The sequence below is a fragment of the Dermacentor variabilis genome, chromosome 5, assembly GCF_050947875.1.
Source record: "Dermacentor variabilis isolate Ectoservices chromosome 5, ASM5094787v1, whole genome shotgun sequence".
Taxonomy (NCBI): Eukaryota; Metazoa; Arthropoda; class Arachnida; order Ixodida; family Ixodidae; genus Dermacentor; species Dermacentor variabilis.
In genome coordinates, this window is record NC_134572.1 from 168,055,876 (window position 1) to 168,073,233 (window position 17,358).

The window sequence follows — 17,358 nt, forward strand, 5'->3', positions numbered from 1 at the left end:
GGGATAAACATCCTTCTTTGTTATCCTGCTGAGGTGACGGTAGTCAACGCAGAAGCGCCACGAGTTGTCTTTTTTCTTTACTAAGACAACCGGTGATGCCCAAGGGCTACCGGAAGCTTCAATGATGTCCTTGTCCATCATCCTAATAATAATAATTGGTGTTTGACGTGCCAAAACCACTTTCTGAATATGAGGCACGCCGTAGTGGAGGACTCCGGAAATTTTGACCACCTGGGGTTCTTTAACGTGCACCTAAATCTAAGCACACGGGTGTTTTCGCATTTCGCCCCCATCGAAATGCGGCCGCCGTGGCCGGGATTCGATCACGCGACCTCGTGCTCAGCAGCCCAACACCATAGCCACTGAGCAACCACGGCGGGTGTCCATCATGCTGTCTACTTCTTTCTGTATGATGGCCCTTTCTGTTGCGGAGACACGATATGGCCGCCTATGAATGGGGCTGGCGTCACCGGTGTTGATGCGATGCGTGACAACAGATGTCTGGCCAAGTGGACGGTCGTCCAAATCAAAGGTGTCCCGAAAAGATGACAGGAGGTGACGAAGAGCTGTTTTTTGCTCGGAAGGACGGTCAGGGGCGATCATCTTAGAAACAACTTCAGCAAGTGTCGAGTACCGAGGAGTGGGACAAAAGTCCGTTGGTACTGACGAAGGATTCAGAGGTCGAAGAAGAAATCTCAAATTCTTCGAAAGGAGTGATACGTGCTATGGCGATACCCTGTGGCAGCACATGCGACGAAAATCCAAAATTGAGGATGGGCACGTGAGCGAAGTTTTCGCGGATCCGGATTAAGGTGCTCGGTAAGGCAATATTGCGCGACAAAACCACGTCAGTAAGCGGCGACACTACGTACTCGCCATCAGGTACGGGAGGACAGGACGTCAGGAGGACATTTGTAGCCGCTTGTGGAGACAGCCTTGGAAACTCAGCAGAACATAAGCGGTGTGAAACACAAGTTGTTGCGTCGGCAGGAAGCGGCAAATCCAACTGTACAACACCTGCGGAGCACTCAATTTGGGCAGAGTGCTTTGACAGGGAGTCGGGGCCGAGAATTAGGTCTTGTGGACAGTGTTCAAGGACGATAAATACAACAACGGCATAATGGCCCCCAACGGTCACACGTGCTGTGCACATTCCAAGGACACGTGAAGTACTCCCATCGGCGACTCGCACAGTGCACGGTACGGCGGGAGTCAGAACCTTTTTGAGCCTTCGGCGGAGAGCAGCGCTCATAACTGAAAGCTGCGCTACTGTGTCAAGGAGAGATCTAACAGGAGCGCCATCAACTTCAATGTCCAGTAGGTTTCCACAAGTAGGCAGGGTCAACAGAAATTTGTGGGCCGGCTCGGAGTTGCAGCTTCCCCTCCGGGAGCTGCACCGCCTAGTTTCCCGAAGCGAAGCGACCGGTTGCAGAAGGGGACGAAGAGCGGTGAACGAGAGGCGAACGGGACCTACGACCACGCGGAGACGGGGAGCGGCTGGATCTTGGTGGAGCACTGTCGGCGTTGATGTTCCTAGTCGTCGTATAGGGCGAGAAAGTACGATTGTCTGGTACTTGGCGGTAGTGTCTCGGAGACGACCACCGAGGAGGCGACGACCAATGGTTGCGGCAATGACGGGTGATGTGTCCAATACCGGAACAATTAAAAGAGATAAGTTTATCATCCGCTGTGCACCAGTCAGCTGGGTTGCGACGAGGGGGCGGAAAGCTTTGCGTCTGGGAGCGAGCGGCCGGGGAAATCTGGTAGGCGTTCGTATGGCGGACCGAGCAGGGAGATGGAATGCCCAAACTTGCTATTTCCTCCCGAACGACCGCTTGTATAAGGGAGATAGCCGGCACGTTTTCCCGAAAGTCAGAACGGACTGGAGCCGGAGCCATGGCCTCAAGCTCACGGCAAACGATGCGCGTGATTTCTTCCGGTCCTGTGGGCTGAACGAAGCGCGGCGGGTCTTCGCAAGAAGATGTCGCGGCGGTATTGGACAATCGGTCGAAAGTCTGAGCGACACGGCGGCCCTTCGCTTGTTCGAAGCGCCGGCACTCCTTCACAATTGCATCCACAGTGGCAGAATCTTTGCACATCAGGAGATTGAAGGCATCGTCTGCAATACCTTTCAATATGTGACAAATATTGTCTGCCTCGGTCACGTTGTTATCAGTCTTGCGACAGAGGGCCAGCACATCCTGTATGTAGACGACATAGGATTCTGTGGACGTTTGAGCGCGAAACGCAAGTTCTTTTTTTGCCGCCAGCTGACGACCGACAGCTCTGCCAAACAGGTCTCGCATTTTTTATTTGCAGACATCCCAGCTCGTTAGGTCAGCTTCGTGTGTGTCGTACTATTGCCTCGCAGTTCCTCTTAGGTAAAATATCACATTTGCTAGCATCATTGTTGGATCCCACCTGTTGTTGCCGCACACTCGTTCGTACATCGTAAGCCAGTCCTCGACGTCGGCGTTGTCCGTGCCACAAGATGTCCCTGCGTCCCGCGGATGAGTGAGGGTGACCGTTGGCACGCGCTGCTGAGGCGTTGTCGCTTGTGTCGGTCGATTTGCCATTGTGGCGGCAGGTAGATGATGTCCGCTGCGAAGTTAGGTGATTGTACCCCGCACCTTCCACCAAAATGTTGCGGGAAGAAAGCAGGCCACCGAGTGTAAAATAACGTATACTTACAACTGGCGTATATGGTGTTCAGGCAACTGCCAGACTTCCGTCTTCGTCTATTCCAATCCAACTTCTTCGTTCCCTTCACCGTAACAATATTATCGATAGTGCAATGTCGGTAATGTAAAATCACACTGCGTACAGCGCGGAAATAGCTTAGTATACACATGCCAATCTTGCCCTGCCCCGACCAGCATGAAGCAAGCGTTGGAGACTGTCAGTTATCGCACAATTTCTTGTAATCACACCATCAATATGGAACTATCACAATGCTATCGATAGTTTCACAGCCGAGTATTGTAAGGGTAAGTGTACAGGAATCTGGGAAAGCTTGTCAATTGACAAAGCTTTTCGTCCTTGTTCCCTGCATTTCTGATGTTTGAGGTGCAGAAATATATTGAATCCAAATTGAATTGCAATAATAATCACAGTTAAAAATTCATCGACGATTACGATACTCCAACAGGAAATTTGAGCGCAACTCTATACTTGTTTCATTTTGCGATATATTGGCTGGCGCATACAATCTGTCTCGTGCGGCACGTTCCAAACGAAACGAAGTGTGGCGCGTCTGTCTCGCTAATCGGGAGTTCGCAAGAGGTAGCGCGTTGGTGACTCGTGGGTGCTATTCACAGCAACCGCCACAGACAGACCTCCGCTCATGCAGCGCTTTGTTTCCATAGAGAGGACCCGCGCTACTCTGGTGCCATACCACAGACATCGTCGCCGCACAGCCCGTTTTGCACGGCGCTACGCTTTTATTAAGCTGTCGTTCCACCAACGTCAAAACGTCGAGAGCGTCCCTTCCTCGCGTGTAAGTGGTGTAAGTAAGTGGTATCCAAGGGAGCATCACATTAAGCCTTACTCGTAGTTGCTCACCATCGCCCCTTGCAGCAGCAGGGATCCCCGTCACACGCGCTGGTACTACGGAGTGACCTCGGCAGATGACGCCGCGGATGAGCACTCTCCAAATCCCGGCAACCTGCGCCCCCCCCTCCCCCCCAGCGGAAGTGCAGATGAGATCGTCAACGCGGCCGCGGCTGCCTAGGCCGCCGGCAACTCTGCGCATGCGCAAGTCATCTCCCTCCACTCCTGCGTTTTACACCTCGTGGTTCCGCCTGTACCCTCCTCCTGCGCTATCGTCTTTCTTTCATCTCGCGCTGCGCTCCGCGTTCGTTTTCGTTTTCGTTCTTCGCGGCGCTCGTTCACTCGGTGACGCCGACATTGTCGGACAACTCTGTCGCTCGCCGCACGATCGGGCGCCTAACGGCTCCGCTCTAAATAGAATTCAGGGGTTTTGCGTGCCAGAAACACAATATCATTATGAGATACGCCCTACCAGGGGACTTCGGAATAATTTAACCACCTGGAGTTCGCTTATGCGCACTGCTGCATAAATGCAGCCGCCGCGGCCGGGATTTTATCCCACGCTCTTTGGGGTTACCAGCGTCACGCCAAATCCACCTCGCCACCGCAGCGGGTATCATTAGTAATATCGATAATAATACTATTGATAGTAATCGTGCATTATATACAGTTTAAAGAGACTATAGTTGCTATCAATGGTGGTTTCTGTTATTTTTGCATCACTAATTTTTGTATCACGCACGCACTGTTGGCAGTGGCATCTTTGCATGTATTTCCGAGGCCACAGCTACGAGAAACTACTGCTGCAGAAGGCTAAGCTGGGTGCAGGGCAATGAAATTATTGCCTTCATAACAGCGGTATGTATTTTGACAGCCTCGTGCAGTGGTGTTAGATCCTTTCAGCGGCATAGCAAATACTTAGATCCGCTGATTTTCTATTATTTCTTCTTTGTTGTTATAATTTTTGTTATGTAGTGTATGCACGACACTGTGAATAAAATAATGTTGACCTTCAAGGCTACAGTAAAGAAAATTCAGGTAAAATTGCTGACAATATATCTTTATTTTTGCTGGAAATAATTAAAATAGGAGTTCAGAGTACTTCCACTGCATGACCTTTAGATGATGTTAAAAGTAATCGTTAAATGGAAAATGAAAAGAAACAAAAGAACTGTTTTTCTGATACGTCATTCATCCTTCTGTTTGGCACACTTTCCAAGGAAACATCGCTGGAAAGAGAGAGAGAGAGAGTAATTACAGCCATAAGTACAAGATGATAATAATGTGGTAAATAACAGCGTCTTCTCCAAGAGAAGAAACGTGTTAAAGTGCGCGGCAATTGCAGACAATACTCTCCTAACAAAACATAAGTGAATAGGTACGCTAATAATTACTCAGGTGGTACCGCTTCTGCTTCTTCTGCACGTTGAACAATTAAAGATATTTGCAAAGCGCTTGCGTGATATCAAGCGCAGTATTAGGCGGAGTTGGTAATGGACTGTTCAGCGTGGTATAAATTGGGGTAAATATGAGCAGATACGCTCGAGCGACCTCCTGTCGTGAAGATGCGGAAAACCCAATTATCAACTTATGTGCGCGTCGTTTTCAGTTATGCAAGTGGAATTTGACGGGGGTTGGGGCATCATTGTAGAGACAGGGCTCATCACAATACAATCCTAAAGTTCACTGCGACAATTTTTTAACGCAATTTTGAAACAAAAATGTGGGAAAAGAGACAAACGGAAGAACGTAAACATTCAGTGCCATGGAACGCTAAACGGTGCCGCAGCCATACAGAAAATTATACAGCAACTATCGATGCTGATCATATAAGTAAGCGCATCAGCTTACATAGGATTGAATTCTTCATTTAATTTGTAGGTTAGTGTAATGAATCGGACGAGCTTCCGAAACAACTACATAGAGGGTCAAGTCTTTGGACGGCAATGTTTACGGATGAGGAAATGGCAAAGTTGGTTGATCATTCTCCCATAAGATTTGCCCATAGCAATAAAGTTGAAGATGTTTTCTAAGCAATGGCAGTCTTGTCGCATATGTAGCAATACACATATCGTAAATGTGGACACTCTCGCCGTACTTAGAGCTTTGCTTGAGGGGGAAACATTGACAGCGATAGGAAGCAAATGACAACTGTGCTGCTGCGCATCATGAACAGTACGCCGGATCGCCGGAGGCTACCAGGCGTCATAGGTATGTTGGACGCTACGGTGAGTGGGTATGTGGCGAGGTCACGTGGTTAGAGTTCCCACGTCATTACGCACGCGTACCCATAGAACATCGCACCAGTGGCGTAGCAACAGGGGAGGGAGGGGCGTGGGCCCCGGGTGCAAGGGGCCAGTGGGGGGGGGGGTGTCATTTACGCCTGAATGCACCCCTCTTTCCGCCGGCTTGACTGGGCGCAAATTGCAAAGAATACTCCGGTATCCAGTAGCCCGAGCTCAGGCACCCGATGCGTTGCGCCGCAGAATTGTCGACTGCAGCTCTATCAACACCCCACGAAATAATTGCACGAATGTGCAGGCTACCAAATTTAATTCGCAAAATGTTCGCTAAACTGCTCGCCTTAGCGGAACGTTTCATGTGGGGTGCGCTCGTGCTGTGCGTTCATGCTGGGAGCAGGAATCGCGAAACATACAGTGAGGCGTTGTAAGGTGTTGGGGCTCTTGGGTCCCTCTTCCGTTCAGAACGCGCAGCGAAGACAAACAAAGACAGCAGCAAGAGGGCATTCAACCAGCGCGCCCGGCGCTCGCGTTTACGGCGAAGCGTTCGTTGACAGCGACGTTGCATAAATGGGGCCATCAAAAGTCGCGAATGGGATTCTCTGGTTCGTCTTCAGACTCGGTCCGGCCGAAGAGTTTGGCGGCGTATGACTCGACAGGCTGTAGTCGTGGGCTCGCCCTGATGTCCGGCTCGCTTTTACTTCTCCTCTCCCGCTCGCTCCGAGAAGCCGCTGCGAAACCTGCCGTTATGTTTCACGCTTTCCTTCTTACCCTCGAAAGTTTCAGAAAACTGTTGTTGTTGTGTGACTTCATGTCACAAGCACAGTGTCTGTATCAGCTGCACAGAATTTTATAACAAAAGGAAAGGTGAATTTTGTAAGGATATTTGCCGATCGAGATTCTATGAAGTGATGTCTTTTTGTGATTACTAGGAATTCGGTGGCGCGAAAAATATGGCAGATAAGTAATAACCATATCCTTAATAATCCTGTAATTAGTAGTTATAAAGGAAGCACTTCAATCCGAGAATTGAGGACTCAAAGTCATATTATTAACTCAACATAAACTTCTTAAACAAAATCGTTTTGGATGCTACAACCTACACTACTTTGGCACTGCGGGCGGCGCCCAGTATGAAACCCGGAAATTGTCGATATCCTCGCCTTCCTCGACTACAGCAGAGTGGGGGGGGGGGGACTGACAGAAGACCTATGGGCCCCGGGTGCCAGACGACCTAGCTACGCCACTGCATTGCACGCTGTGCGTTCAATGCACCTTCTTTTGTACTCGTGCGAGCCTGTGCTCTATGAACCTGTCGAACCATACACATTTTGAAAGATGAGCAGACGGGCGTTCAGCCAGTGGGCTGATAGAGTGGGCATTTCTGTGGGATCAAGGCGAGTATGCGGCGAAAAGTCAGCGTCCATAGTGGGGCGAGCCAACACTATCGAGATGGCACAGCACCTGTGCACTCCTGTCTATGACGTCATGCTACCTGCCTCGACTAAAGTAGAATTTAACGGGGGTGCTCCCGTGTAAGTCACGGCGATATTGTCGTCGCCGGTTTCGTCACGCAGGGCTTGGCAGCGAAAATTTAGGGTCTACTAGCATGACGTCGGAAAGCAGATCGAATAGGACTCGTGTTATGCAGATGGCGCTGGCGGAGCGCGCTATTTTCTCCACCCTCCACTTTCTTCCACTCATTCCGCCCCCCCCCCCCCCCCGAGACTTCAATGGGTGGCGCCTCCTTCCATTCCTTCGTGTCCTAGTAAACCTCCCTGACCATTTTACTTTCAGCACTCGCCGCGTCACAAAACGGCAAATAGCCCTTTTTCCGACACGCGAGCGCCACCAGAGGCCGCGCAAGTGCTTATGGGAAATGCGCATACGCCGCTGAGACAGGCATCGCTCTTTTGCTTTCCTCCTGTGCCGTGCAGTCAGCAGTAGTAACTGCAGCAAATATGGCAAATTTGAGCATGTTACTTTCTAATTCAAACAAGAACGTCTCGTTTATTGTATAGCTGCGACGGCCAATCGCATTTTCCGCTGCGAACCACCTAGTTTTCCCTGGCGCCTCAGCTTTCTTTTTTTTACAGCCCACTAGGAATCCCTTTCACAAGATCTATTGAGCATTTGCTAAGTATCCGTCTCAGTGTGCTGCTTTGCTTGCACTTAAGTACCATAAACAGACAAGAATGCGGCGGCCAGAGAGCGTGGTAACGGTGCAAGGTGTAATCACTGGATGGCGCCACGGTGACGAGCACATGTGTGTGAGAACCGAGATCAAACAATTTAAACGAAGTCTGTTCTAAATTGCAATGTGGCAGAATACGTACGAATCATACGAAAGGAGAGAGAATGGATTCAGTGAAAGTACAGAACAAGTCACTCTTTATATTTAATATATTCAGAGAGATGCAAATTAGAGAAAGGCCGGGAGGTTAACCAAAAAAAAGCCTCCCGTTTGCTAACCTGCACTAGGGGAAGAGAAACGGGAAGTAAAGAGAGAAAGAGGAGCGGGGACAAAAAGAAAGGCGTTAAAAAAAGGATCAGATTGTTATAGTCTTGCTAATAGGCCACTGCCACGTAAAAAGGTCAGCAAATCCTTGACCGACTTTCGGTGCGACGACAATTATATTTAAGGTAAATGTGGAAACAATATATAAGGCAAATGGAAATGAAAGAGGACGAAAAGTAACTTGCCGAAGGAGGGAACCAAAACCGCAGCACAACCCGCGTGCGGTGCTGCGCGTTATTAATCTAACGTGGAGCCTTCCTTCCAGTCAATACTGTGGCTGTGTGTGGGCAAGGTTAGCCTTGCGAGTGTTAAGCCAGAGCCGCTCAAGTAAAAGGCAGCGGATGTGGAACGACCATTTAACCGGAGGCCTGTCATTTTGTATGATTGGGGCTAACTAAAATTGAACCCCTCGGTTACCCATATTCTTCTCTCTGATAGAAGAAAATATAGAAGAAAGAGGAAGAAAATATAACCGTGCTTTGCGCTTCGCCACCGGGGTGGGGGGCGCGCCATCTAGATCATGAATTAACTTTTGTTCTGCTTGACAGGACACTCACTGATCACGCTATTTATCGATCAACTCGTAGCCAAAAAAAAAAGCGTGAGATTTCAGCAACCAACACCTGTTACCCAAGTGGACATCCAAATATAGGCAGTTCTGTAACCGCTCTCATTAAGCAACAAACATCATTGACGCAGAGTTTCGAACGATATCGCATCTAATACCAGCACACCGCGTTTCCGAAGTCTTGTTAATGATCGGGTATTTTTCTGATCGAATATACTTGTATTTACGTGCGCTGCTGAAATATAAAATTTCCTATTCAATGTAGCCCTGTTTGACGCAGTTGGTGCGATACACCTTTCACGCGACTTGGGGGTTTCGCACGTAATGCAATACGCTAGAAAGTTGAAAATAATAAAACATATGAACACGCACGAATCACCGCGTGAATCAAGGGCCTAATCAACTTTTATGTATATGGATCGATAATTATCACTGCCAAGCAGCCTGCAATAATAATGCACTCGCAACAATGAATGACTGGAAATTTTCTTTCTAGTTGCTATACGCCTACATACCACTTGATGACATTGAACCATTGCGGCGACATGCCTATAACAGGTAGTAAAAAGCGAATGAAATTTTGGTGACCTATTTTTAGAGACAACTTGTTTGCGCAGCTCTACATATCTACACACACACATAAATATGCTGTATTAGTAATACATTAAGCACCAACAAGAAACAGAACACTTACTCTGTCTTTAGAGAGCGATTGCTGGAAATGTTGAAGTCCGAAACCTATTTACTGTTGTTTACTATGTAGTAACTAAGATGTTGATGCATCCTTCTCGTGGAGCTATTATTCTAATGCAACAAGCAAATATATAAGGTTTATCCAAAAGTCTGGTGTTCCCTTTCAAAAAGACGCACCTTGTACACTAAAACGCCCATATGTGGTAGCCCGAAAATGTTTCTCGAATGATAACTCAGTCATTCGTCGTCATCACCTTTTGATTGTTTGCAGACACTGGGGAGTCGCCTCTTATATTTTACAGGCACTTAATATTTACGAGTGTTACATTGAAATCTAAATTCATTCAGACTAACACGTTCATCTTGCTGAGTGTTTTCTTGGCAACACCTGCAGTACAAGTACATACGTCACAATCACAGAGACAGCACAGTGCACCTAATCTGCTGATAATATCAAAAATATTGGCCGCATTCCGTCATCGTGTTGCCCAGTGCGTTTTTCTTGTACGAAGTAATCTTTCTCATTGCGTACGTTAGAGATACATTAGAAAATATTTCTTTCTGTCTCAGTTATTCTTTTATTAACAGAGCATACCTTGCGTCCTTTTCGCCCCTGATCACACGGAACGCCGTCGGGCACGGCAATTAGATAATAATGCTGGGAGTCTTCGCAGCGTGCCTTGCAGTCTACGATGCCATATTCCTGAAAAACATTTCAGTTTGGAAACAGGGATGAGTTTCGGTATTCCCTGCGAGCATAAAGAACTAGTATTCTTACCTTTTTGTACTGCATGTCGGGTATAGTTGAGTAGACTCTTCTGCAGTAGTCATTGCCCGAGACATACTGACCGGGGAAACCGTAACGTTTGATCGATTTACGCTGCCTCTTCTTGAGACATACCCATTGAGATTGTCTAGGAAACGGAAATCAACAAATGACACAGTTGGTCAATGTTGATAACTTTATGTTCGGGAGCTTCGTTTAAAACATGGTTATGCCGCCATCATAACAACGTCACAAATAAAAATCGGAATCAAAAACAGTTTTTCTTTTTCTCAAGGAAAAATGGACCCCAGAAAAAACGCTGCTCATTGAGCAGTTTGGCGAGGCCTGAAGCCCTACAGGCAGCGGCAACAGCGAAAAAACAGCAGTGTATGTCGTACACCCGTACGAGAAAAAAAAAAGCAACACGAGAAACAAATAAAAAAAGGAAAGCAACTGCTCGTACGAAGTTGTGAAGAACAAGAAAAAAATGACAGGTACATACACCATTACAAAACTATGTTATACACTCACATGTTATATTTACACGTACACGCGCAAACACCGGGAGAAGTGGCGCGCATACGCCCATGTATATATATATATATATATATATATATACGCACATGACATACATATCACCACTCAAGTGCACACATCTGTATCTTGAAGTTAGATATTTTATGAAGAATGAACTGCTACAAAAACGGAGAACGGGAGACATAAAAGTGAAATTAGACCTGCAAAATCATTCCAAACTAATCCACACAAAACAACGCACAACGCCGAATGTAAACTACATGATATGAATCTGCTACCGATTAAGCAATTCTGTTTAAAAAGTGTTCCATAAAAGCACGTTTATTTACTGCGGGGCCATCAATTAAAGTTGTATTGGCGTTCAGGGTGTAAGGTATTACATACATTAACACTTGTTTATTGTCTTTCGTTCGAGTTTTCGGAAGACACCACTTTTCTTACTGTCGAGCGTTGGCTGCCGGTACGCGTTCTTTGAGCGCTGATATTGTGATACGGAAGTTAGTACGAAGCGTGGCTTTAGTCGTGAATAAAGAAACACTTTATTTGCGGTGGCATGCCATTGCCGAGCAAAGTTTTTAACCGAATAAAAAGCGGTTTGGAGTTTGCGCAGTACTCTTCGTCTGTAACAATACGAATAGCGTTCGTTTGCAGGCTCACAATTTTATTCATGTTATTCGGTGATGCCATACCCCAAACAAGATGACGAGATGCAAAATTTGAATGAAATAATGAAACATAAATCTGTTTCTTAATGTGTACTGGAAGAATTCCACGACACCGGGAAAGTGCTCCAACAGCTGTTGATAAAATTAGGGCTACGTAATTAGGGTGCTCAGTGCATCGAAGGTGCTCATCAAATATAACACCCAGTGTTTTGTGGTGGCTGACAACCTCAATAATATTATTGCCTAGGTTAATGGTTAAGTTAGTCCCTATGTGACGATTTAAAGAGCGGAAAATAATAGCTTTTGACTTAGTTGTATTTATTTTGAGATTGTTTATGCCAATTTAAAAGGCTACTTACGGTATTGTATGGGTACTACACCACATTATCAAACTGACGAGCCAAGTTTGTTCTCGCACTAACAATGGTTGCTGATGTTTATGCTGCTCGCTTTTTCGTAGCTTAAGACGCCAAATCAGCCTCGCTTCAAGGAGAGAATGTTCTCGATGCTCTCTGTTTGCAGAGTGCGAGTTTCTCTTTCAGAGACTTCTCGAATTTGATATACTTGTTCTCGTAGCTCCTAATTGGGTTTAGCTTGTGAAAACATTTTCTTCCGGCTAGGTGATTTGTGGAAGCGGGGCCGTAATACTCATGTGATTTATTCACCTAAGTTTAACTATTGAGTAGTTAATGAACGCACCTTTCTTAAATACACAATTCAGGCCTTATCTAGATATTGCTCCTATCGGTACGCGAATGGTAGCAACACAGACACCACAATTTACATATTATAATTTATATTTAATGTATAAGCTTTTGTGCAATTGAACGATATAATTTTTTGCAGAATGAATTTTAGGTTGGCATAGTTGTGAGGAATAGCTCGATTTGAACGGAGGCATGCTATTGAACGGAGGCATGCAGGCCTCTCAACATGTTTCAAGACCCCTGTTTGTCGAAGAATGGCTTGCTTTGGTATAGCCTTACACGTACTTTGGCTAGCGACCTGGTTGCGTAACTATTTCTGTTACTAAAAAGAAAATAAAAGAACGACCATGTAACCCTGCAAGAAACTGTAAATAAGAGCCAACGTTGGGGGTGTCTGTCAGAAAAAGTTGAAGCATGTTGGAAGTCGAAGATCGAAAACGTTATATTTTTGACAAGCTGAGACATCGCGAAATCAGGGCAGATATTCAACAGGGTGTCTGCTTCGCAGGAAGTACTGAAAATAGCAGGAATTGCCCCGTTTCAATCAATTTGAGGCACATTAGGGTCTCCCAACAACTATACTGGAGAACAAGTGAGCCGTAAAATATTGTTGTTTGATGCATCCTGCGAATCTGCAGCAAGCGTAGAAGCGGGGCACAGTCGCCCGTAACGAGCCCACTATATCACTTCCCGGTGAGTGATCCATCACGACGCGCACACCAACTCAAGAGGCGATGCAAAAAATAAAATACAATAAGAACAAAATTGGACAGAAATTGTTAGCTATTCGAGTTAGGTAACAAGGGTAGCGTTTAAAAGACTTTTAACAATGAACTAACTCATCAATTGCGATTAATGTCAGATGCGATTTTTGAAGATACCTTTACTACATAATCACTGAATATACAAACGAATATCAATACCCAAGCTACGCCGTTGACTGGGGTACTGTTTCCCATGTGGGAAACAGAGTCCCCACATGGGCTTACTTCAATAGCATCATGATAAGAGTATCATTTTATCGGCAACAGATTGACTTTTGCAAAGAGTGCGGCAGGCTTGGCCACCGAACCGACGTACGCCCAAGACAGGAGATCAAACTTTGCCCGGCCTGCGAATCGAAGAACCCGAGCATCGAACACGAGTGCACGCCCAGGTGCCGTATCTGCGGCGAGGCGCACCCCACGGCCGACCGAATGTCAAGAAAAAATACAAGATGCCACACATAGTGAAGGAGGGAAGGTGGCGGGCGAGAAGCAGAGAAGAAAGGGAACACACATTGGAAGAAGGAAAGACGACCCTTCAGTGGACCCCATCACCATCAGGGTGCAGTATGGGTACAGTATGGGTACAGTATGGCGCAGGGAAAAGGCCAAAGTCGCTCGAGATCCGGATCCCTCTCGCCGATAAGAAGACGTAGCCGAAGTCGTAACAGACCTAAGAACACAAGTCGAAGCCGGAGTCGGAGTGAAAGCCGCAACCGAAAGCGAATCCTCCCCTTTCCAGATGGCGTGCGGGCCACACATTGCGAGATACAGACAGGGCCGCGCAAGGTCACCTGGTACTACATAGTCGCGGGAAGAAATGCATACTCTGTAGAGAGCACCCCCCCCCCCTTTCTGGCAGCACGAGAGAAGCCACCGACTCCCTCCTGGCGGTGAGGATGGAGAAAATGGAGCGAGAGAATAAGGAACTTCGAGAAGAGCTGGGCAGGGCCAGAAAGCAGAACGAAGAATCAGCGAGGAAAATCGACGAGCTACAACAGACGCTCAACGAAATCTTGAAGGGCATGACAGAATCCCCTCATGTAGAGGATCTCCTCTTTCATCTCCCGCGGGGCCGCCGAGCGAGGCGATGCGACCGCGACAGGAGGCGAAGTAAGCCAGATGGACATGTGTTGCGGCGAAGAAGAAGCGCCGGTGACGGTGGCCTCCAAGCGCAAGGGCACAAGCGATGCGCCACCTACGGAAGACGCCTTAGACCACGCACAAGCACTGAAGAGACCCAGGTTAGGAGCCAGAAAGATAGACGCGATCGAAGAGATGGTGAACAAACTGACGGACAAGACGGAGCGAATGTTTGACGTACTCCTGACAAGGCTGAACGAATCCGACGCGCGACGGAATGCGCCGTACGCCGCGGTTAACACCCAACTCGCGGCCATGAATAAGCGAATTAAAGATCTGTAACGCGGGACGATGCACCTGAAGCAACAGCAACATCACCAACACCTGCCTGGAAGGGCCGGGGTACCATCGTCCCAAGCGGTAAACGCACCGGCCATCCTCACCAGCGACAACAACGCCAACACCACCCGCACCGAGGCAGGAGGGACGCACGAACAGTTGTGTCCCTCCAACACCTCTGCATAACAATCATGGCTGTGTCCCGCAAGTCCGACAACAGACGTATAGTCTGGCAGTGGAATTGCAGAGGCTTCAAAAACAAGAAAGCAACGATGGTGAAATACGTGAAAACGCTTGCCAATAACAAACTTCCTGTCGTGATTGCCTTGCAGGAACCTTTCGACCGGGTCCAGCTCCCGGGCTACGTGACGTGCGGTCCCGCCCCCCCCCCCTAAGAATGCATGGGGAGGGAGGTCAGGGTGTGCACCCTGGTTAAGCGTGGGACGGCCTTCATCGAACATGAACTCGTGCTCCACGAAGAGGCGGACATAGACCACGTAGAGATCGAAGTCGTGCCGACTATTGGAAGTAGGAAAACCGGCCTTTTCGTGCTCAACGCATATAGCTCCCCCTCGAAAAGATAGCGCACTCACACTTTCGACGCCCTGTTTCGCGAAGCGATGGCCAAGGCCGCCTCCAGTCCCTTGCTGATATGTGGAGACTTCAATGCGCCGCACACGCAACGGGGATACGGAGCCGACTCTCCGAAAGGGAAGAGGCTAGCCGGACTGATGGACGAGCTCGGCCTCACTGTACTGAACGAACCGGCTTCGCACACCAGGATCGGAGAGGAAGTGTGCCGCGACACATCCCCTGACCTCTCCGTCTGATCAGGCGCGGGCGTGGTCACTAGGTCGAACTCCTTCAAGGACCTGGCGAGTGACCACAGGATTCTGCGTGTGACCATGGGAGAGGATGAAAGCGAGGAGGACGCCTGCCGAAAGGCCAGAATCGTAGACTGGGACAGATTCCGGAAAAATAGAGAACAAGAAGGAGGGCCCGATCGAAGACATCAGCGAATGGTGGAGAGTACTACTCGCGGACGTCGAGAAAGCCACCGATGAGATCGAATGGACGGACTGGCGACCAGAACCACCCAAAGAAGAGGCAGACAGATCCCGCGCAGCCGTGGACGACGGCGCTCCCCAACCGTCCAGAGTTGACAGCCGGCTGGCACATCTCGTTGCGGCCAAGAAATCTATGCAACGGAGAGTGAGTAGGCAAAAACTCAACTGGAAGATACGCAAGAAGATTGCCGAAATCAAACGGGAGATCGATATGCATTGCGCCCGCTGTGCGAGCAAGAATGGCAGGACCTGTGCGACACGATGAACGGGAACATGAGCGCTGGATACACCTGGAAGATTCTCAGGCACCTGCTCAACCCGGCTAGCACCAGAACGGCGACCCGTACAGAGATGGCCAAGCTGCGACACAAGTACAAGGACAACCTTGAGGCCTTCGCGGAAGAGATCGTGCAGACGCACCTCGCACGCCCGGAAGGGCAGAGTCACCCAGAGTACCGCGGGGCTCCCAACGAGGAGCTGGACGCGGACTCTTCCGTACAGGAAATTAGAACGATCCTCCAGCTACTGAAGACCAACTCTGCGCCTGGTCCTGACAGGATCACCAACAAAATGATGAGGAAGCTGAACGACGACGCCATCGAGAAGCTCTGCGAGTACATCGACGCGTGCTGGAAGGAGGGCCGAATTCCGCAAGAGTGGAAGACCGCGGACGTTATACTGATACCAAAGCCGGGCAAACCGCTGGAGGTGCGAAACATGAGGCCGATCTCCCTCACGTCCTGCGTCGAGAAAGTGATGGAGCACGCCTACCTTAATAGGGTGACGACGCTGCTCGAGAAGCCGGACGCCTTCAGTACCCCCATCATCGGTTTCCGGAAGGGACTTTCCACGCAGGGTGCAATGCTGCAATCATGGAACAGGTCGTGAACGCTCCGAGCACGCCCGTGTGCGCCCTGCTCGGGCTAGACCTCAAGAGCGCCTTCGACACTGTGAAGCACATGGCCATACTGGACAAGATCAACCGACTCGATCTCGGGGCGAGGTTCCACCGATATGTCAGCAGCTTCCTGTATGGGCGCGAGGCGACAGTCAAGATCGACGGGGCCCCGCCACGAACGGTCCGAATGGGTGGTGCGGGAACGCCGCAGGGCTCCGTACTCTCCGCTATGCTTTTCAACCTCGTCGTGAATGGACTGCCGCAGCGTCTTGACGCGATAGAGGGCATCAATCAACCAATCATACGATTTCGCAGATGACGTGAAAGTGTGGACCACGGAGAACACGAGCGTCGGCGAAATGCAAGACCGACTGCAGCAGGCCGTCCGGGAGGTGGAGCAGCACCTCGAAGACACAGGACTCGTCTGCTCACCCGACAAGTCGGAGATCCTGCTCCACAGGCCGCGCAAGAAAGGACGCCTTCCGCAGGGCCTGCTAGAGGCCCGTCGTTGGGGCGTCCACGTCATGACGAGGGAGGGGACCCGAATACCGACGGTGTCCAAGTTGCGAGTGCTTGGTCTGTAGCCGGAAAAGAACGGTGCCAACTGGGAGCTGGTTGCCCCACGGCAAAAGAAAGTGGCCGCCGCTAAACACCTCGTGCGGCGGGTCGCGAACAAGAGGAAAGGAATCAACGAAAACAGCGTTACGAGGCTGATACAGGCGTACGCGCTGAGCCACATAGCGTACATCGCCGCGTACGTCGACTGGAACAGGAGCAAAACCGACAAGCTGAACATGGCGATCCGCAGGGCGTACAAGATCGCCCTGGGAGTACCCCAGTTCACGCCAACCTACAGGCTCCTTGAGTTAGGCGTACACAACAGGCTCGAGGAGATCGCCGAGGCGCAGTGAATCGCGCAGCTGGAGAGGCTCTCAAGCACCGTAACGTGAAGACGAATCCTAGA

General features: G+C 49.1%; 1 protein-coding gene across 1 annotated transcript in view; it reads right to left on the reverse strand.

Moving 5' to 3' along the window:
• Positions 1-4,601: 4,601 nt before the first annotated feature.
• LOC142582029 (A disintegrin and metalloproteinase with thrombospondin motifs like) overlaps positions 4,602-17,358 on the reverse strand; it is a 75,802-nt gene continuing 63,045 nt past the window's right edge. The window contains exons 12-14 of the mRNA XM_075691451.1: positions 10,347-10,482; positions 10,164-10,271; positions 4,602-4,778 (exon numbers count right to left, since the gene is read on the reverse strand). Of these exons, the coding sequence (XP_075547566.1) occupies positions 4,737-4,778; positions 10,164-10,271; positions 10,347-10,482 (286 nt within the window). The 3' untranslated portion in view covers positions 4,602-4,736. The remainder of the gene's footprint in view (positions 4,779-10,163; positions 10,272-10,346; positions 10,483-17,358) is intronic.